Source organism: Eubalaena glacialis, chromosome 10, assembly GCF_028564815.1.
Source record: "Eubalaena glacialis isolate mEubGla1 chromosome 10, mEubGla1.1.hap2.+ XY, whole genome shotgun sequence".
Taxonomy (NCBI): domain Eukaryota; kingdom Metazoa; phylum Chordata; class Mammalia; order Artiodactyla; family Balaenidae; genus Eubalaena; species Eubalaena glacialis.
In genome coordinates this window covers 15394633-15417389 of record NC_083725.1, presented here as the reverse complement: position 1 = coordinate 15417389, position 22757 = coordinate 15394633, and the positions used below count along the sequence as shown (strand labels likewise).

The window sequence follows — 22757 nt, the reverse complement described above, 5'->3', positions numbered from 1 at the left end:
TTATTAAAGCCTCGGTGGGTTGATTATTGAGGATCAGTGTATTATTCACCTGATGTTAATCACGCTACTAAAAATGATGACCAAAAGATTGCCTTAGGTAAGTCACGTTACTGTCGATACTCTGAATGATCCTTTCCTGCCCGGGAAGAAATTCCCCTCATAGCTAAATTCTGACTCTCTTTTAACCCCTTGCGGAGCCCCATCAACTATATTGGACTACCTCTCCCATCATGCAACGGGAAACGTGCAGATCGCCTCCGTGATCCGTCGGGACCTTTAACCAATCCGATGACAGGGCTCTCATTCGGCGACCTTTTGACTCTGGATAGAGGCGGGGCTCTCAGTTGCTAGGTTCGTACCCTTTCCGGAAGTGGTTATTGGCCGCTGCAGGGCAACACCCCGGCGTCCCTGGAAGCTGGGAGCTCGGGTGGTGCTGGGGAAGCTGCGCAAAGCCGGGAGCTAGCGCCCAGGGCCTCCCGGGGTGGGGGACAGGTGAGAACCCCCTGGAAGGAGGGTTGGGTGGCTGGGAAGGGAGGGAAGCGGGAAAGTCGAGGCACACTCGTGTGCCACCGAGCGGGATGTGCATGTGTGGGCGGGAACTGAAGGAAGAAGTGAAGATGGAGCGGCCGGATCAGTGCGCCTCTATCCAAAATCTGGGTGGCGGAAGGGCCTGGGCTGGAGTGCTGGCGGGGCAGTGAGAGCGGGCACTGGGCCACGAGTGTGAGCTGGCAGGGGCGCTCGTTTATTTGTCCTGTTCGAATTTAGTGTGTAAGGCCGGCCTTCTGAACCCTGCTTGAACATTTCTCTTGTGGGGAAGCTTGCCCCCATGTCCGAATCGGGGCTGGCCCAACCTTTTGCTGTCTTTTGGCCAGCTGGGGAAGTTAGTAAGTTTTTTGTTTTGTCTTTTCCTTTCCTTGCATTGATTCAAAAATCTACCTTCTCCGTGTGGAACCGCGCTCCTCACTTGCCTTCCACGACTCCTCTCTCTCTGGGGTTTCCTAACCCAGCCCCCTTCATCAGCCTTTGCAAGCCCTTCCTTTCTGTTCACTACACTCCATCTCTGGGCGATTTCACCCAGAGTTTCAGTTACCATCTATTTAACGGTTACTCCCCAAACTGTGGCTCCCGCCAGACCTCTTTTCTTGAGCTCCGACTTGCTTACTGATCATCCCAACTGAATGTCGCCCCATCCTTCCTGGTCCCCCAGATCTGTTCCTCCTTTGTAGTTCCTGTCTCAGTGAAGGACTTCACCCATTCACTCAGTCAGCCATGTCTGCACTTGGAATTCATTCATCTATTATAATATATGCAGCAAACATTTGTTGGCCATTCCCTATATCTAGGCAGTATGCTAGGTGGGGCTATCGGGCAAGGCATAGAAGTGAACTGATAATCACAATATACTGCCTTAAGTGCTCTGATTGTCCTCCTGCCTCTCCCTTACTTTCTGCAGACATCAAGTACTGTTCTTTTGCCTCGTAATACACCTGGAATCTGGCCCTTCCTTTCCATTCTCACAGCCACTGACTTAGTTCATAATTTCTTGCTTTTTTTTTTTTTTTTTTTGGCCACCATGGGGATCTTAGTTCCCCAACCAGGGATCGAACCAGTGCCCACTTCTTTGGAAGCACAGAGTCTTAACCACTAGACCGCCAGGGAAGTCCTTAGTTCATAATTTCTTGCCTGTGTTTTCAGAATACCTTTCTAAGTGGTCCCTCTGCGTCTTCTCTTGCCCTCCTCCAATTAGTTCTTACACAGCTGTCAGAATCGTCTTTCTAAACTACAGATCTGATCAGGCCAGTCTCCTTTGTGAAGTCTTGTGATGGTTCCTCATCATGTCAGGATACAGCCTCAGTCCTCCCAAGCCTTTTATTATGTGCTCCTTGCCTTCCATTGTAGATCTCTCTCTTGCCATTGTCCCTTGTGCGCTGGTCACGTCAGAGTGGTTAAGAGCTCAAGGCTTTGGAGTCAGATAGATGTGGGTGCATGCATGTTCTGCTGTGCCATTTACTAGCTGTGAAAACTTGGGCAAGTTTAAAAAACTTTTTGAAAACTTGCTGAGCCTCAGTTTTCTCTTTTGAAAAATGGGGATAATAATTTCTACTTAGCAGAGAGGATGAGGTGTGATGATGTATATATAGCATTAGTACAGTTCTTGGAACGTAGGAAGTGTTCAGTGAATATAAGCTTTTGTTGTCATCATTAATTCTCTGCACCTACCGTATACTCTCTTCTGCCTCTTTGCCTTTGTGTAAGCTGTGTCTTCTGCCTTAAATAGCCTTACTCTCTTATCCTGGTGAGCTCCTGTTTATCCTTCAAGAACCATCTCCATGGTCCTCTACTCTGCAATGCTTTTCCTGATCTTCCAAAGTAGGGTTAATTGCCCTTGCCTTTGTGTCCTGTCGTATTTTCTGATACTTCCCTTAATGCACTTAACACACTATATAATCATGTATTTACATATTTGGCTTCACAACTAGGTTGAGCTGGCGTGTTATCAGGTTTGTGGCCATGACAGCACAGTGCCTGACCCATGGTAGGTGTTCAGTAAATGGTTATTGGATGTCTGAATGGCCTTAACTTATATTCCCTGGTACTAGCTTTGTCCTCTAGAACAATGTAGACTAAGCCCTTTAAATAAGTGAATGGTAATAATAACAACTAACATTTATTGAGGTCTTACTATGTTTTGAGTATTTTACACGTATTGAGTCATTTAATCCTCACAACCCTTTTAGATAGACATTGTTATTATCTCCATTTTATAGATGAGGAAACTGAGGCAACTTGCCCAGCTGGTAAGTGGCAGAGCTGGGATTCAAAGCCTAGAATGTTCCCAAACCTGTGCTCATTACCACTGCATAATCAACTCTAATGTCTTCCACGTTCTCCTCAATGCCTTCTCTAGTAAATCTTTTCTTTTCCGGTGGTGAACTTTCTTTATAATTGTTCAAGCAGGGTGGAAGAAATAAATATGCAGGGAACCCTAAGTATGCATATATGTGTGTATGCTCTGTGAGTATGCAGGTGTGCAAAACTTTTTGGCTATGCCTGTCAAATTAGACCACATTCACAGGAAGGTAACCATAATGTCGAGAGACTGGGAACCAGTGGCATGTATTGAAGGGAAGGGAGCTGGGGAAACCTGGCTTGGAGTAGTGGTGCCTTGGGTGCCCTTCGTGGGTCCAGAGGGTGGAATAGGGCAAATGGGAGGAATTTTCTTAGACATAGATTTTTGGCTTACTAAGAGAAAGACCTTTTCGTAGTTAAGGATGGTCGAACTGTGGAATTGGCAGTAACATCAGTAATATTGCTAAATTTATTTAACATGTTTTGTGTACCAGGGACTGTGCTAGGCACTGTACAGGTATATATTATCTCATTTCATCTTCAAACAACCTTTTGATGTAGATTATCACGACTATTTGAATTACGCACATGAGGTTATTGAGGCTTAGAGAGGTGAAGTACCTTGCCTAAGTTCATACAGCTGGTAAATGAGAAAGATGGGATTCAATTCAGGTGTTTCTGGCCCCCAAACTGGTGCTTCAGCCACTATGCTGTCTGGCACTTAAAGCATAGAGAGGAAAAGTTTGGCAAGGGAAGGGCAGTTGGACCAGAGCTCTTATGGGCTTTTTTGTTGCTCTTGAGATTCTTTGGTTGTATATTAGTGCTTTAGAGCAGTGACCAAGCTCCTACGTTTACTTAGCTTATTTTAGGCTTGGTTGGTAAATGCAGAAGGAGGCAGAGGCATGACCCTCAGAAGCCTGTGGCTTAACAGAAGAGGTGGAACACATTCCCATAAAAAAGGTAATACTGAGAAAAATATGCCTATGAACAAAGGAAAACTGTGTCCTTTGTGCCGAGGTAGTTATAAGTAGACACGAGAGGCCAAGGTTGGCCAGGGAGGGCTTCCTGGAGAAGGTGTATGAGCCTTTCCTTTTTTGCTAGATTCTGGGATTGGCAGGAGATGGATGAGGACAGTTGGGTGATCCTTCGCCACAACTCCGTGGCTCACAGTGAGGGTCAGGCCTGGTGGCAAGCACATCTCATCAGGTTTCATCTGATCTATCGGTAAGTGCTGCATGGCGTACCACGCTGATGGTTCTGAAGCCATGTCTAGGGTGCCAGGATTGACAGTGATGTCCCTCACGGTCTCAGGCTTAGAGGGAAATGTTAGGACATGTGCCGTGTGTTTCCTGAAGCTGATCTCAGGGCTGCTTTCTTAGATGTCTCATCTTACCCCCGCTCACCCAGGTTATCATCACCTATCATCTAGATTGGCTCGTGGTTTCCTACCTAATCTCTCTGCAGCCACTCTGATTTTCTTCTTTTCCAATCTGGCCTCCATTCCTGTCTGTATTTCCAGTGGCTGCCTGAGTAATCTTTTCAAAATATGTATCTGGAAAAACCCTTTCCTGATTTCCAGCTCTCTTATTATAAAAGCCAAGCTCTCCACATGGCCCGGCTTCCACCCACCTGCCCAGCATCATCTCCGACTATGCTTCTTCTTGCATAGTGTTCTTTCCTGTTGAAGGGCCTTTGCACGTGCTGCTGCTTTTGTTAGAACACCTTTTCCTCCTCTTTTTGTCTGGTGAATACCTCCTCATTCTTCACTGCTCAGCACAGGCTTCATCTAAGTCAGGCTCTTTTCCTTCAGAGCTCTTACCTCATTTAAAATTATACACTTATCTGTGACTGATTGGTTTGTCTCCTTCCCTCACTAGACTAGCTCTTGGGGAGTAGCAGCTGAATCTGTTTTTAATCACCATTCCATCTCTAGCGCCCAACAGCAAATAAATACTTCTCCAATGAGTAAATGATCTCTAGTAGCCATTGAACAAATGTGGTTTCTCTTCCACCACCTTCCTTATTCCTGCAATTCCTGCCCTTTTGGCCCTGTCCTTGCCTATATCTTTCCTGAAGCCAGGCAAGGCAAGGAAAGAAGGTAGACTATAGCCCACCCGTATTTTAATTTTTTTCTGGCAGAAGATTTGTTTGACATTTGAATAATCTAGTAATTTAGATTTTCCACATTCTTCCTGACCTTTAAATAGTTAAACATAGACGGTTTTGTAAATAGCTAATTAGGCATTTTGCCGTGAGGACAGAGATTTTACCTGCCCCCTGCTTTCTGGAGATGGGATGTATCTAGGGATAGGTAACATTTTTCAAATGCAGAATTTCTCGAATTCTCTGAGATAGTTGGTACAATGCCTTGTATAGATCACTGCCTGTTGAATTGAATAACGTACAGCCTGATATTCAGGCCACTGCGATTCCTACCTCCCCAGAGATCCTTTCCCTTTTTTTTTCCCTCTTCTCCCTAACTCAGAGGATTAAAGATTCCGAGGGCTCGTTAAACCTCCAGGCTGTGGGCCACATCTCCTGCGCTGGTTCTTGGTCCTTTTCTGCTCTGCTTTTTCCGCGTCTGGCCCTACTCATCTCTGACTGTGTGTGTGGAGGCTCAAGCATTACATCCGCAGGTGTTATAGGTTCTTAGGGGAGGGAGAAGATTCCCACTTAGGCTTAAGTACTGCAGGGAAGAATGCTTCTTTAGCCTTTCTTCCTGAGGCACAAAGTTGCTGCTTGGAGGTGTCGTGGTGGGAATGAGAGGGGGCAGAGCCTGGCTCCCTTGGGTCCAGTGACTGACAAAGGGAACCATCTTTTGTGAGCCTTAAGGCAAGACACCTCCCTTGCCCATCTGTCAGCTGCCAGGGTGCAGAGAGGGCCACGGGAATGGTCCCTCAGAGATCCTTTGTATTTATCAGGGGCCCCTCTCCAGGGATCTTGGAACAGATTCAGAGTCACCAGATCTGGCTGTTTTCTGAGCACTCATTACAGGCTGCATCCCAACCTTCTTTTTGACGACGAGGTCTTTTTTTTTTTTCTTTTGCCGTGCCCCAAGGCATGTGGGATCTTAGTTCCCGGACCAGGGATCGAACCCGTGCCCCCTGTATTGGAAGTGTGGAGTCTTAACCACTGGACTGCCAGGGAAGTCCCGATGATGAGGTCTTTCTGCTCACTTCCTCTGCTGTGAGGGCTGTGACATGCTTGCTGCCCCAGGTGGAACTGTGACAGTGTCTGAAGAGGTGGCTACAGGAGAGGTCAGGACCTACTCCTCCAGGCTCCCTTTGGTCACACCGGTGTGGCTGCCACCGCCCCGGTTAGGGAGGCATTCTGAAGGGCTGTCCGTGGCAGCCACTTTACAGGGTGACTTGTCCCTGTGTCATCGGGCTTCAGCGTGGGAGCTGCTGTAGGGGAGGGGTGCTGTGACCTGGGGTCCTGAGGTCGTTGCAGGAGTAGGGATGCGAAGGAAGGAGCAATTCTAGAACCGCGCCAGCTTGTCAGTTGAAGAAGGTGGCACCGCCCCGTCCCTGGAGCTAGGAATCTTGGATTCAGGTTGGATTCCTTTCCAGTCTTCCGCCCCCCACCTTCCCCCCCGCCTCCCCCCCCCCCCCCCACCATCCTGGTCCTATTAAACCTAACATCACAGCATCCCTTGTGTCTGTCCCTTCTTCTCCATTCCCACTGCTTCTGCCCTAGTTTAAGCCCTCATCATCTTTCCCTGGGACTGCAGCCTCCTCAGTGGTTTTCCTGATGCCAGTCTCTCATTTCTCCAATCCGGCCAGGCCACTCCTGCCAAAGTTCTCATCCTAAAAAAAGGCCACTCTGTGTCACTTTCTTCCACCAAAGCCTGCAGTGGCTCCTCTCTGCTGCAGGGCAGAGTTGAGGCTCTTCAGCATCATCCACCGAGATCACCATGACCAGACCCAGGCCTGGCTTCCACCCAGGCGCCTGCCATGCACGCTGGCATCGGCTCCCCAGAACACCTTGCCTGACATGCTGTTCCCTCTGCCTGGGATTCCTCTCTCTGCTGTCAGAACTCTTGTCAGCCTTCGGTACCCAGCTCCTTGACAAAGCCTTCCTTCATCCCCGCAGTGGGCGTATGTCACTTCTGTGTTAGTACTCCCAGAGCAGGATGTGTTTTTTCCCTTCCGCCTTCTACTACTGTTGAAGCTGTGTACGCTGCCTTGCTAGACTGTAAGCTCCCTGAGGGCATTGTTCAAGGTAAACAGGGACATGCAAACAGGGCTATGTGTTGGGACAGCGTGACTGCACCTGGGGTATATGGGGGTGTGTGTGCTGCTAGTTATTTTGGTGTCTCACTAGGGTTTTCCAGCAGGGGTCCTAGACTGTTAATTCTTACTCCTATTTAGGGGGTAGTGTATGAAGTCAAACCCTTGAGACATCTGGGTTTCCAGATCGTTTATGGTCCACAGAGTATTCAGCAAGGCTTTGGGGGGAGATGTGTCTAAACTTTCCAGGGTGCAGAGGCTATAAGGCCTGAGTTCTGAGCCGTTGGTCCCACCCTCCACTCTCCCTGGCTCAGTTGGCCTGCAGGGGCTGGTCTGGCCCAGGTGCTCCATGACCCAGCTCCAACTTTTCCCCTTCTAAGCTGGGGCACTGATTTTCTCTTTGGGTGGGTGGGGTCTCTGGGATCTAGGCGTTCGAGCCCAAACCAATCATGGCCGGAAGACCCATCCGCATAGGAGACCAGCTGGTTCTGGAGGAAGATTATGATGAGACCTACATCCCCAGTGAGCAAGGTAAGAGGCCTGGGTGTATTGTAATAGTTCTTTGAGGGCAGTTTTTATGATTTATTTTTGTTCTTCTCATGCAAAGTATGGTACATGCACAGGGCTGCTCAGTGTATTTGGGTTAGATCAGGGGTTGGCAAACTATAGCCCACGGGCCTAACTTGGCCTGTTGCTTGCTTTTGTAGCTAAAGTTTTATTAGATAACAGTCATGCTTATTTATGTCTTGTTTATGGCTTCTTTCATGCTATAGGGGAAGTAGTATTGAGTAGTTGTGACAGAGACCATACAACCCACAAAACCTAAAATATTTACTGTCTGGCCCTTTATAGAAAAAGTTTGGTGACCTTGGGTCAGATCAATGATTAACTTTAAATGAAAATATAGTAGAGGATATCATGAAATACAGTATATCCTGAGGCCAGGGGAAACCCAATTTCTTAAGAACAAACTAAAGCTGTGTGTTTTTTTTAAAAAAACAACAATAGTAACTTATTAATAACAATAACAAAATTTATTGAGTGCTACTGTGTGCCAGTCTCTCTGCTAAGAACTTTACATGTATTTCCTTTTCAACCCTCACAGCAACTCCGTGAGTTAGATACTATTATTATCCCCATTTTACAGATGAGGAAACCAAGGCACAGAAAGGTTGAGTAACTTCCCTGTAGTCACACAGTTTACTAATCGGGGCAGCTAGGATCCACACCTAGGTATTCTAGCTCCAGGGCCTACTCTTTGAAGCACCATGCTATTTTGGGGGGTGAAGATTTCTTTGAATTTCTCATGAGTTGCGGACCTGGACACACAAATTTTGCTTATAGTTCACATGGTTTGCGAGCCAGTTTTGGGAAAGAACTCTTGCGTCTGTAGGAGTCCGTGGATCCCACATTAGGATAGATTAGGATTTGTTATAGCATAGGATCTTTGTTTGTTTGCCGTATAGAAATTTTTAATCTCTGTGTTAAATTTATCAGTCTGTTCTCATATGGCCCCTGAATTTTGTATCATAGTTAGAAGAGCTTCCCTGCTGTCATGGTGTCCTCAGGTTTGTCCCCGCACTGTTCGTGGAATAGCTCATCTTTCACCCACTGGTTCAGTGCTGCCTATGTGTTTTGGGGTCTACTTTTTCTTCTGTTCCGTGGGGCTGTCTGTTCATACGCCAGAACTGTGCTCTCAACTACTGAGGCTCAGTAATAAATTCTAGTATCTAGTAAGGCTGAAATACCCTCAGTCCTCTTCTTTTTTCAAAGTTTTCTTGGTTATCTTACCTGCTTTATCTCTCCATGAACTTTAGAATCACCCTGTCTTTTTCTGGGGAGGGCTGTGTATTGGGGAACTGTTGGTATTTTAGAGAAAATTGTGTTAAATTTATGAATGAGCCTGGGGAGGATTGACATCTCTATGCAGTTAAGTTATGCATCCAGGTCAACCTGGAGGTTCCTATCAAAGAACATCTATTCCTTTCCGTTTGTGTCTTTTTTATGTTCTTCAGGGGTGACTTAAAGTTTTGTTCATTTTCGTTTTGCACATTTCTTGCTCAGTTTATTTCCTAAAGATTTTATTCTCTTTGGTTTGCTATTATAAACGGGGTCTAACTTTCTCTAAGGATATTTATAAAAAACTCTCTTCTGCTCAGTCATGCGTAGACGTCCTAAGCTCGAGCCCCCATTTTCTCTTCCTGGGCTCACAGCAGCTTCCTAATCAGCCTCCTGCTTCTACTCTTGCCCTTCTCCGGTGTGTGCTCCACTTAGCACCAGAGTGATCTTACAGTGTAAAGCAGATCACATCAGGGCTCTGCTTTTCATAATCTTCCATTACGCTCAGCATAACGCCCTTAGTGGGATGTGCAGGGCTCTGCATGACCCGGCCCTGCCACCCAGCCAGGCTCACCCAGTGCCCCTCTCTCCCTCCCTCTGCTAGTCACATGGCCTTTCTGACGGTCCCCAGACAGGCCAGGCTGCCACATGTCACAGGCCCTTTGAACCTGCTCTTCTGCCTGAGTCTTCTTTCCTCAGTGCTCTGCATAGCTGGCTCCTTTGTTTCCTACAGGATTTAGTTGAGTGTCCCATTCTGAGAGGTTTTCTGACCACCCTTTGTAAGAGACTGCCCCTCCACCTTGACAAACTCTGTCTCATACCTCACTCACTTCCTTCATTACGTTTATCAGAAGCCTTAATTCCTTGTACATTTATCTGTTGATGTCATTACTGGCTGTTTCTTCTACCAGCATGTAAGCTCCATAAGGGCAGAGGGCATTTCTCTCTTAGTCATGGCACATGGTGACTGGCACATAGGAGGCACTCAAAAAATACGTGTGAAATTAACGAACACATTAGTCCTTGGCTAACCAAATTTCAGCTGGTCCTTTTTGCCTTTCCTAGTCTCCAGGTATGTCATCTTCCAAAGTCCTCCACTGAGATGACCCGTAAAGGATATGATAAAGGGTAGAGGTGAACAGCCAGAGGAAGAGATACATAGGGCAAGGTCCGAGAGGGTCCCAAGTGCAGGAGCTTCTGTCCCAGTGGAGCTGGGGTGTGCCACCCTCCTTGCACGTGGAAGTGCCAGAAGCTCTCTGAACCCCAGAGTTTAAGGATTTTTATGGAGGCTTTGTTATGTATGTATGATCGCTTATTAACTCATTTTCCAGCCCCTCTCCAGAGAATGAGGGGAGAGGCTGAAAGTTCCAAGCTTCTAATCATGGCTTGGTCTTTCTGGTGACCAGGCCCCATCCAGGAGCCCACCCAGAGTCGCCTCATTGGGACAAAAGACTCTCCTATCACTCAGGAAATTCCAAGGGCTTTAGGAACTCTGTGTCAGGAACTGGGACCAAAGACCAAATATTAATAGGAACGGGGGCAGAGACCAATATATAGCTCTCTTATTATCTCCCAAGACGGACTGATTCTTCCTTCTTTGTATCCACCCTCCTCCCACCCCCACCTCTCTTACCTTCCCACCCTCCTACCCCGCCTTGCAGAAATTCTTGAATTTGCCAGAGAGATTGGTATTGATCCCATAGAAGAACCAGAGCTGATGTGGCTGGCACGGGAGGGCATTGTGGCCCCACTGCCTGTGGAGTGGAAACCATGGTGAGTCAGCACGGGTGCCGCCTTCTGGCTTGGCCTTTGAGGTGGAGGGGGCCTGACACCGGAGATCAGCTTTAACCGGCCACCTTTCGAAGCCTGTCTTGCAATGGGCCATCCCTCTGCTGGGCCGCCTAATGCTTTGGGCCTGAGCCCAGGCCGCCTTGATGGTCCCTGGAGGGGTTCAGCAGGGATACCCAGGGTCCCAGGATCTAAGCTGCCCCCCTTCGTCAGCATCCGTTGTGGACACACGGAGGAGGTGTCATTTTTATCCTTTGCAGACTGAGATGGAGAGTGACAATACTGGGACCTCCTCCGTGTGTCCACAGTGGACGCTGGTGCTGGGGAGGTTTGAGTGAGGCTACACAGACTGGCAGCGGTGTCCGTCTCCTTTGACAGCCCAGCCCTGAAGTTGTGTGACTTGTGCATGAATGGGTTCATATTTCCAGTTTCAGTTTGCGCTCTTTCAGCTGTGAGGAGCAGACACTTGCTCAGGTTATCTCAGGGGAGCAGAGGTTGATGGCGAGGAAACAGACTGGCCGAGGCGGGGCAGCCGCTGCCTTCCCCCCGACCCTCCCCACCCCAGGACTCCCACTCCTGGGGGCGCTGCTGTGTCCTCATCACATGCACAGGGCTCTCTCCACGTTGCCTCCCTACAGTCAGTGCCCCGAGTTTACTTCCTACCGTAGCGTGGGATTTCCTGTCTCTCCCGAACTAGCCCCCAGATATCTTGGGGCGGGGGGTCGTCTTTTCTGCTGGGATTGTGCAATTTTGTGTACAAGGTATAATTACCCTGTTCTTCCCTGAAACACTTAATGCGTTGGCCATACTTCAAAATGACTGCAATCGTAGCCTTACTTATCCCCGCCGCAGAGTCCTAATCCTTCCAGCTTCTCCTCGCGTGACGGGCTCCCTGTTCTCTGGATCTTTTTAGCCGCCTTTCCTTGGACCTTCTCCAGGCCATGACATCTTTCTTGTACTAAAGCCGTCAGCACTGCACACAGTATTCCAGGTGCTGAGGACTCACGGTTTTGTTTATAGGAAAAGTTTGTAGGATAGTGGTTTCTGTTTGGTTTCCAATATCCACCCTGATAGCCACATTTGCCTTATCATTAATCTCTTTATTCTTTTTTCTTTATGTTTTTAAATCTGTATATATCTGTGCTGTTCTGCTCTTGGATACATTTTCTAATTAAAAACCACGTGAGAAATGTAATCAGAATAATACCTTAACGTGCACATAATAAATAAATGGCTGCAGTGATGTAAAAAGGAAAAAGGTTGATGGAAGGAAGGAACCGTCATCGGCTGTGGCCCAGCTGTGTGCCACGGTCATGCCAATGGCCCTCAGGTACCTGCTGGTGGTAATTAACACTGCCTCATCCCGTAAGGAGAGCATGAACTATTTCTCACTTTTTAAAGTAAGTCATTGAAAGTTATGTATATGTGTCATCTTTCATCCTTACTCCCAGTCCCATGAGTAATTGCTGTTAGTTGGAGAATTCCTTCGAAGTCTGGATTCTCTGTTCTCTTCCATTAATATGTTTGTCTACCTTTACACCAATACTGTACTGTCTTTTTTTTTGTTTGTTTTTGCAAGTAGAAAAAAATCACAAATTTATTACATACATACATAGACATATATAAAAGTACAGGCAGATACAAACAGAGATCTTACAGCGTTGCTTTTAAATTTTAGCCATGAGACAGGAATGATAATGCAAAACTCACTAGTTTATAAAGAACAGTTGGATACAAATTGTGTTTCTGGTGAATGGTATTAGTTAAGGTGAATTGCTCAGATGGCTTAAACTTTTTACTAATATCTGCGTAAGAGATTTTAAGGTTTTTCATAGGCCAAGTTTTTAAAATATGCTTTCCTTTTTTTTTTCCTACTTTTTTTTTTGTCTTTATACTTTTAATTGGTATTTTTTGAATAACATAATTTAAGTTTTAATGATGTCCAGTTTATCGACTTTTCAAATACGATTAATGCTTTGTGTCCTGTTTAAGAAATGTTTGCCTATTCCTAAGTCATGAAGATATTCTGTGTCTGGTTTTTTTTTTTTTCCCACAACTCACACACACACACACACACACACACTGTATTTTATTTTTAGAAGAGATAAATAAACTGACACCAAGCATTGTAAATGGATGACCACAACAAAAGCAACAATGATTGCAATTACCAAACACGAAACACACTCATACTATGTCATAATATTGACATTCAGTCCAGTAATCCTCCACTGTAACAGCTCCTTTACTTTGCAGTGAAAATTGATTTGTATATTTTTTGCCTCTGAGTCCTTGTGGGATTTTTTTTTTTTAATTCAAACAGAAAGTCACAAAAATTATAATCATCCTCATCAGTTCACTCAGTCCCATGTAATTAATTTTTTTTTTCATCTTGATCTTTTGTTAGCACTTTTAGGAATTCATCAGTTTTCCATTAGAGTTCTGAAAATGCTTATTCATTCAGTTCAGCAGTATTGTCAGTTACCAGAAACCTGTACTTGTCAGAGTCTTTTCCATGAATTCCTTGAAGATGAAACCCTTTTATAGGAACATTTTTGCGAAAGCATCAGAGTACACCAAGAACTGTCTGTAGATGACAAAAGGCTTTTAAAAAATGACCACGGTTAAAGATTTGATGAAAGTTCATAATCATGCAATTGACAAGGAAATTTAGTTATTTCTGAGATATACATTTTAAAGTAATAACTAGAATTATGACTTATAACATTATACCAGAACATATAAGATTTTTAGAAATTTCATGTAATGTCTGAAACATTTATATTAACATATTTCCATACAAATAACCCAAAGAAAGTTTAGTTTTAGTTGGTTTTTTTTTGTTTGTTTTTTTATACTGCTGGTTCTTATTAGTCATCAATTTTATACACATCAGTGTACACATGTCAATCCCAATCGCCCAATTCAGCACACCACCATCCCCACCCCACTGCGGTTTTCCCCCCTTGGTGTCCATACGTTTGTTCTCTACATCTGTGTCTCAACTTCTGCCCTGCAAACCGGTTCCTCTGTACCATTTTTCTAGGTTCCACATACATGCGTTAATATACGATATTTGTTTTTCTCTTTCTGACTTACTTCACTCTGTATGACAGTCTCTAGATCCATCCACGTCTCGATAAATGACTCAGTTTCGTTCCTTTTTATGGCTGAGTAATATTCCATTGTATGTATGTACCACAACTTCTTTATCCATTCGTCTGTTGATGGGCATTTGGGTTGCTTCCATGACCTGGCTATTGTAAACAGTGCTGCAATGAACATTGGGGTGCATGTGTCTTTTTGAATTATGGTTTTCTCTGGGTATATGCCCAGTAGTGGGATTGCTGGATCATATGGTAATTCTATTTTTAGTTTTTTAAGGAACCTCCATACTGTTCTCCATAGTGGCTGTATCAATTTACATTCCCACCAACAGTGCAAGAGGGTTCCCTTTTCTCCACACCCTCTCCAGCATTTGTTGTTTGTAGATTTTCTGACGATGACCATTCTAACTGGTGTGAGGTGATACCTCACTGTAGCTTTGATTTGCATTTCTCTAATAATTAGTGACGTTGAGCAGCTTTTCATGTGCTTCTTGGCCATCTGTATGTCTCCTTTGGAGAAATGTCTATTTAGGTCTTCTGCCCATTTTTGGATTGGGTTGTTTGTTTCTTTAATATTGAGCTACATGAGCTGTTTATTTATTTTGGAGATTAATCCTTTGTCCGTTGATTCGTTTGCGAATATTTTCTCCCTTTCTGAGGGCTGTCTTTTCATCTCGTTTATGGTTTCCTTTGCTGTGCAAAAGCTTTGAAGTTTCATTAGGTTCCATTTGTTTATTTTTGTTTTTATTTCCATTACTCTAGGAGGTGGATCAAAAAAGATCTTGCTGTGATTTATGTCAAAGAGTGTTTTTCCTATGTTTTCCTCTAAGAGTTTTATAGTGTCCGGTCTTACATTTAGGTCTCGAATCCATTTTGAGTTTATTTTTGTGTATGGTGTTAGGGGGTGTTCTAATTTCATTCTTTTACATGTAGCTGTCCAGTTTTCCCAGCACCACTTATTGAAGAGACTGTCTTTTCTCCATTGTATATCTTTGCCTCCTTTGTCAGAGATTAGTTGACCATAGGTGCGTGGGTTTATCTCTGGGCTTTCTATCTTGTTCCATTGATCTATGTTTCTGTTTTTGTGCCAGTACCATATTGTCTTGATTACTGTAGCTTTGTAGTATAGTCTGAAGTCAGGGAGTCTGATTCCTCCAGCTCCGTTTTTTTCCCCTCAAGACTGCTTTGGCTATTCGGGGTCTTTTGTGTCTCCATACAAATTTTAAGATGATTTGTTCTAGCTCCGTAAAAAATGCCATTGGTAATTTGATAGGGATTGCATTGAATCTGTAGATTGCTTTGGGTGGTATAGTCATTTTCACAATATTGATTCTTCCAATCTAAGAACATGGTATATCTCTCTATCTGTTGGTATCATCTTTAATTTCTTTCATCAGTGTCTTATGGTTTTCTGCATACAGGTCTTTTGTTTCCCTAGGTAGGTTTATTCCTAGGTATTTTATTCTTTTTGTTGCAATGGTAAATGGGAGTGTTTCCATAATTTCTCTTTCAGATTTTTCATCATTAGTGTATAGGAATGCAAGAGATTTCTGTGCATTAATTTTGTATCCTGCAACTTTACCAAATTCATTGATTAGCTCTAGAGTTTTCTGGTGGCATTTTTAGGATTCTCTATGTATAGTATCATGTCATCTGCAAACAGTGACAGTTTTACTTCTTCTTTTCCAATCTGTATTCCTTTTATTTCTTTTTCTTCTCTGATTGCCGTGGCTAGGACTTCCAAAACTATGTTGAATAATAGTGGTGAGAGTGGACATCCTTGTCTCGTTTCTGATCTTAGAGGAAATGCTTTCAGTTTTTCACCATTGAGAATGATGTTTGCTGTGGGTTTGTCCTATGTGGCCTTTATTATGTTGAGGTAGGTTCCCTCTATGCCCACTTTCTGGAGAGTTTTTATCATAAATGGGTGTTGAATTTTGTCAAAAGCTTTTTCTGCATCTATTGAGATGATCATATGGTTTTTATTCCTCAGTTTTTTAATATGGTGTATCACATTGATTGATTTGCGTATATTGAAGAATCCTTGCATCCCTGGGATAAATCCCACTTGATCATGGTGTATGAGCCTTTTAATGTGTTGTTGGATTCTGTTTGCTAGTATTTTGTTGAGGATTTTTGCATCTATATTCATCAGTGATATTGGTCTGTAATTTTCTTTTTCTGTAGTATCTTTGTCTAGTTTTGGTATCAGGGTGATGGTGGCCTCATAGAATGAGTTTGGGAGTGTTCCTTCCTCTGCCATTTTTTGGAAGAGTTTGAGAAGGATGGGTGTTAGCTCTTCTCTAAATGTTTGATAGAATTCACCTGTGAAGCCATCTGGTCCTGGACTTTTGTTTGTTGGAAGATTTTTAATCACAGTTTCAATTTCATTACTTGTGATTGGTCTGTTCATATTTTCTGTTTCAGTCTTGGAAGGTTATACCTTTCTAAGAATTTGCCCGTTTCTTCCAGGTTGTCCATTTTATTGGCATAGAGTTGCTTGTAGTAGTCTCTTAGGATGCTTTGTATTTCTGTGGTGTCTGTTGTAGCTTCTCCTTTTTCATTTCTAATTTTATTGATTTGAGTCCTCTCCCTCTTTTTCTTGATGAGTCTGGCTAATGGTTTATCAATTTTGTTTATCTTCTCAAAGAACCAGCTTTTAGTTTTTTTGATCTTTGGTATGGTTTTCTTTGTTTCTATTTCATTTATTTCTGCTCTGATCTTTATGATTTCTTTCCTTCTGCTAACTTTGGGTTTCATTTGTTCTTCTTTCTCTAGTTCCTTTAGGTGTAAGGTTGGATTGTTTACTTGAGATTTTTCTTGTTTCTTGAGGTAGGCTTGGATAGCTATAAACTTCCCTCTTAGAACTGCTTTTGCTGCATCCCATAGGTTTTGGACCGTCGTGTTTTCATTGTCATTTGTCTCTAGGTATTTTTTGATTTCCTCTTTGATTTCTTCAGTGATCTCTTGCTTATTTAGTAACGTATTGTTTAGCCTCCAAGTGTTTGTGTTTTTTACGTTTTTTCCCCCTGTAATTCATTTCTAATCTCATAACATTGTGGTCAGAAAAGATGCTTGATATGATTTCAGTTTTCTTAAATTTACTGAGGCTTGATTTGTGACCCAAGATGTGATCTATCCTGGAGAATGTTCCATGTGCACTTGAGAAGAAAGTGTAATCTGCTGTTTTTGGATGGAATGTCCTATAAATATCAATTAAATCTATCTGGTCTCTTGTGTCATTTAAAGCTTCTGTTTCCTTATTTATTTTCATTTTGGATGATCTGTCCATTGGTGTAAGTGAGGTGTTAAAGTCCCCCACTATTATTGTGTTACTGTCGATTTCCTCTTTTATAGCTGTTAACAGTTGCCTTATGTATTGAGGTGCTCCTATGTTGGGTGCATATATATTTATAATTGTTATATCTTCTTCTTTGATTGATCCCTTGATCATTAGGTAGTGTCCTTCCTTGTCTCTTGTAACATTCTTTATTTTAAAGTCTATTTTATCTGATATGAGTATAGCTACTCCAGCTTTCTTTTGATTTCCATTTGCATGGAATATCTTTTTCCATCCCCTCACTTTCAGTCTGTATGTGTCCCTAGGTCTGAAGAGGGTCTCTTGTAGACGGCATATATATGGGTATTGTTTTTGTATCCATTCAGTGAGCCTGTGTCTTTTGGTTGGAGCATTTAATCCATTCACATTTAAGGTAATTATCTATATGTATGTTCCTATTACCATTTTCTTAATTGTTATGGGTTTGTTTTTGTAGATCCTTTTCTTCTCTTGTGTTTCCCACTTAGAGAAGATCCTTTACCATTTGTTGTAGAGCTGGTTTGGTGGTGCTGAATTCTCTTAGCCTTTGTTTGTCTGTAAAGCTTTTGATTTCTCCATCGAATCTGAATGAGATCCTTGCTGGGTAGAGTAATCTTGGTTGTAGGTCCTTCCCTATCATCACTTTAAGTATATCATGCCACTCCCTTCTGGCTTGTAGAGTTTCTGCTGAGAAATCAGCTGTTAACCTTATGGGAGTTCCCTTGTATGTTATTTGTCGTTTTTCCCTTGTTGCTTTCAATAATTTTTCTTTGTCTTTAATTTTTGCCAATTTGATTACTATGTGTCTCGGCGTGTTTCTCCTTGGGTTTATCCTGTATGGGACTTGCTGCACTTCCTGGGCTTGGGTGGCTATTTCCTTTCCCATGTTAGGGAAGTTTTCGACTATAATCTCTTCAAATATTTCCTCTGGTCCTTTCTCTCTCTCTTCTCCTTCTGGGACCCCTGTAATGCGAATGTTGTTGCAGTTAATGTTGTCCCAGAGGTCTCTTAGGCTGTCTTCATTTCTTTTCATTCTTTTTTCTTTATTCTGTTCCACAGCAGTGAATTCCACCATTCTGTCTTCCAGGTGACTTATCCGTTCTTCTGCTTCAATTACTCTGCTATTGATTCCTTGTAGTGCAGTTTTCATTTCAGTTATTTTATTGTTCATCTCTGTTTGTTCTTTAATTCTTCTAGGTCTTTGTTAAACATTTCTTGCATCTTCTCGATCTTTGCCTCCATTGTTTTTCCGAGGTCCTGGATCATCTTCACTGTCATTATTCTGATTTCTTTTTCTGGAAGGTTGCCTATCTCCACTTCATTTAGTTGTTTTTCTGGGGTTTTATCTTGTTCCTTTATCTGGTACATAGCCCTCTGCCTTTTCATCTTGTCTATCTTTCTGTGAATGTGGTTTTTGTTCCACAGGCTGCAGGATTGTAGTTCTTCTTGCTTCTGCTCTCTGCCCTCTGGTGGATGAGGCTGTCTAAGAGGCTTGATGGGAGGGACTGGTGGTGGGTAGAGCTGACTGTTGCTCTGGTGGGCAGAGCTCAGTAAAACTTTAATCCACTTGACTGTTGATGGGTGGAGCTGGGTTCCCTCCCTGTTGGTTGTTTTGCCTGAGGCAACCCAACACTGGAGCCTACCTGGGCTCTTTGGTGGGGCTAATGACAGACTCTGGGAGGGCTCACACCAAGGAGTACTTCCCAGAACTTCTGCTGCCAGTGTCCTTGTCCCCACGGTGAGCCACAGTCCCCCCCCCCCCCCCCGCCACCGCCGCCTCTGCAGGAGACCCTCCAACACTAGCAGGTAGGTCTGGTTCAGTCTCCCCAGGGTCACTGCTCCTTCTCCTGGGTCCCGATGCACACACTACTTTGTGTGTGCCCTCCAAGAGTGGAGTCTCTGTTTCCCCCAGTCCTGTCGAAGTCCTGCAATCAAATTCCACTAGGCTTCAAAGTCTGATTCTCTAGGAATTCCTTCTCCCGTTGCCGGACCCCCAGGTTGGGAAGCCTGACATGGGGCTCAGAACCTTCACTCCAGTGGGTGGACTTCTGTGGTATAAGTGTTCTCCAGTCTGTGAGTCACCCACCCAGCAGTTATGGGATTTGATTTTACTGTGATTGTGCCCCTCCTACCGTCTCATTGTGGCTTCTCCTTTGTCTTTGGATGTGGGGTATCTTTTTTGGTGAGTTCCAGTGTCTTCCTGTCGATGATTGTGCAGCAGCTAGCTGTGATTCTGGTGTTCTTGCAAGAGGGAGTGAGAGCACGTCCTTTTACTCTGCCATCTTGGTTCCTCCCCCCCACCGCCACCCCGTACCGTACTGTCTTGATTACTGTAGCTTTATTATAAATATTGAAATCATTTAGGGTAAGTGCTGCAAATTGTTCTCCATTTTCAAAGTTGTATTCTAGGTCCCTTGCATTTCCATATGAATTTTAGAATCAGCTTGTCATTTTCTACAAAAAAAAATCCTCTTAGGATTTTGATTGGAATTGCATTGAATCTATAAATCAGTTCGGGAGAACTGACATCTTAAACAATATTGAATTTTCCAACCCATGAACACAGTCTGTCTCCATTTATTCAATATTTAGGTTTTCTTTAATATTGCTAAGAAATCTTTTATAGTTTTTAGTGTACACATCTTGCCCATATTTTGTCACATTTATCTCTCTTTTTTTTGTTGCTTCTGTAAATGGTATCTTTTATTTTATTTATTTTTATGTTATTGAAGTATAGTTGATTTACAATGTTGTGTTAATTTCTGCTGTACAGCAAAGTGATTCAGTTATAAATACATATACATTCTTTTCATATTCTTTTCCATTATGGTTTTAAATGGTTTTTTTAAAAATGTCAATTTCCAATTGTTGGTTGCCTTCATATAAAAATAAAATTGGTTTTTGTATACTGACCTTGTAGCCTGCAACCTTGCTAAACTTGCTTATGTCAGTTCTAATAGCTCTTTTGTAGATTCTATAGGATTTTCTACATAGATGGTATGTCTTCTGGGAATAAAGACATTTTTTCATCTTCCTTTCTAACCTAGATACCTTATATTTCTATTTCTTGCCTTACTGCACTGACTGGAACCTCCAATACAATTGAATAGAAGTGGTGACAATGGACATTTTGGCCTTGTTCCTGATCTTAAGGGGAAGCATTCAGTCTTTCACCATTAAGTATGATGTTAGGTGATGTTAGCTGTAGGGTTTTCTAAATGCCCTTTGTCAGGATGAGGAAGTTCCCTTGTATTCCTTGCTTGCTGAGAGTTTAAATCCAAAATGGATGTTGGATTTTATCAAATATTTTTTTCTGTATCTATTGATAGAATCATATGATTTTTCTATATTGGTCTGTTAATATGGTCAATTATATAGATTGGTTTTCAAATGTTAGACCGACCTTACATTCCTGGGGTAAACTGCTTGGTAATGATTATATATTATTGGATTTGATTTTTTATTAATTTTGTTAAGTACCTTTGATCCAAAATGATAGCTTGAAGGTGATGAGATGGATACAGTTGGGTATTTTTTAAATTACTGATTTCCAATTTTATTTGTTCATTGTATCTATTCTTTGTTACACGTTGAGAGTTCTTTTTGTTCAGTAAGTGATCCTGTTTACGTAAGTGTTCTATGTGTGCTTGATAAGAATGTAGTCTCTCATTTTTGGATACAGGGTTCTTTTTTTTTTTTTAATTAATTAATTTATTTGGTTGCACCGGGTCTTAGTTGCAGCCCGTGGGCTGCTTAGTTGTGGCAGGCGGGCTCCTTAGTTGTGGCATGCGAACTCTTAGTTGCGGCATGCATGTGGGATCTAGTTCCCTGACCAGGGGTCTAACCCAGGCCCCCTGCTTTGGGAGCGCGGAGTCTTATCCACTGCGCCACCGGGGAAGTCCCCAGGGTTCTTTTTTTTTATTGAAGTATAGTTGATTTACAATTTTGTGTTAGTTTCTGGTGTGCAGCAAAGTGATTCAGTTATATATATATATACATACATATACACACACACATACATATATGTAAGAATATATGATGAACCTAGGGCAGGACAGGAATAAAGATGCAGACTTAGCGAATGGACTTGAGGGCATGGGGAGGGGGAAGGGTAAGCTGGGACAAAGTGAGAGAGTAGCATTGACATATGTACACTACCAAATGTAAAATAGATAGCTAGTGGGAAGCAGCTGCATAGCACAGGGAGATCAGCTCGGTGCTTTGTGACCACCTAGAGGGGTGGGATAGGGAGGGTGGGAGGGAGGTGCAAGAGGGAGGGGATATGGGGATATATGTATACATACAGCTGATTCACTTTGTTATACAGCAGAAACTAACAGCATTGTAAAGCAATTATACTCCAATAAAGATGTTAAAAAAATATATTCTTTTTCATAATCTTTTCCATTATAGTTTATTACAGGATATTGAATATAGTTCCCTGTGCTATACAGTAGGACCTTGTTGTTTTTCATATAGAGTAGTTTGTATCTGCTAATCCCAAACTCCTGATTTTTCCTTACCTCATCCTTTTCCCCTTTGGTAACCATAAATTTGTTTTCTGAGTCTGTGAGTCCGTTTCTGTTTTTGGATACAGGGTTCTTAAATGTCCTTTATATCAAGCATGCTAAATGTGTTTATCTTCCTGTGTCCTGAGTAATTGTTGTCTGGTCTCACTCTTTTTTTTTGGCTGCGCTGTGCGGCTTGTGGGATCTTAGTTTCCCGACCAGGAATCGAACCTGGGCCCCAGCAGTGAAAGCTCTGAGTCCTTGCCAGGGAAATCCCTGGTCTCACTCTTTTTTTTTTTTTTAATTTTAATTTTATTTATTTATTTTTTTCTGCCTTGGGTCTCCGTTGCGGTGTGCGGGCTTCTCATTGCGGTGGCTTCTCTTGTTGCGGAGCATGGGCTCTAGGCGCACAGGCTTCAGTAGTTGTGGCACGCAGGCTCTAGAGTGCAGGCTCAGTAGTTTTGACACACGGGATTAGTTGCTCCGCGGCATGTGGGATCTTTCGGACCAGGGCTCAAACCCGTGTCGCCTGCATTGGCAGGCGGATTCTTAACCACTGTGCTACCAGGGAAGTCCCTGGTCTCAGTCTTGAATAGTGGTTTAGTTGAGTACAGATTTGTCAACAGCTGTTTGACAATACTGTATACCATCATCTTCTGACCACTGGTTTTGCTTGTAAGACATGTTTTTTGGTTTCATTAGTTGTTCCTTTGTAGGTAATCAACTCTTCCCCCCTCTGGTGGTTTTTATTATTTTGTTTTTAATCTCTGGTGTTCTGTAATTTCACGACAGTGTGTCTAGGTGTGGATTCATTGTTATTTACTGTGTATAGGAATTGGAGTGCTTCCTTACTCTGAGGACTCATGTCTCTCTTAAATTTTGGAAAGTTCTCAACCGTTATCACTTTCTTTTCTACACCTCTAACTGGAAATATATTGGACCTTATTATTTGATCCTCCATGTCTCTTAACTTCTGTTTCATATTTGAAAAATCACTTTATAATTTCCTTTAGCATATTTATTTCCCAATTCACTATTTGTTTCTTCTTCTGCATCAAATCTGGTTGTTTTTCATTTTGAATTTAATGACTACCAGTTCCTTCAAGTTCTCTTATGT

General features: G+C 43.0%; 1 protein-coding gene across 9 annotated transcripts in view; it reads left to right on the top strand.

Moving 5' to 3' along the window:
• Positions 1 to 394: 394 nt before the first annotated feature.
• Positions 395 to 22757, top strand: part of CEP164 (centrosomal protein 164) — a 71384-nt gene continuing 49021 nt past the window's right edge. For 8 of the 9 annotated variants that reach the window (XM_061203587.1, XM_061203583.1, XM_061203589.1 and 5 more), the window contains exons 1-3: positions 395 to 492; positions 7508 to 7610; positions 10580 to 10691. In XM_061203587.1, the coding sequence (XP_061059570.1) occupies positions 7529 to 7610; positions 10580 to 10691 (194 nt within the window). In that variant the 5' untranslated portion in view covers positions 395 to 492; positions 7508 to 7528. Of the gene's footprint in view, positions 493 to 4013; positions 4075 to 7507; positions 7611 to 10579; positions 10692 to 22757 lie in introns of those variants that run through there. The other variant, XM_061203581.1, reaches the window with a different exon arrangement.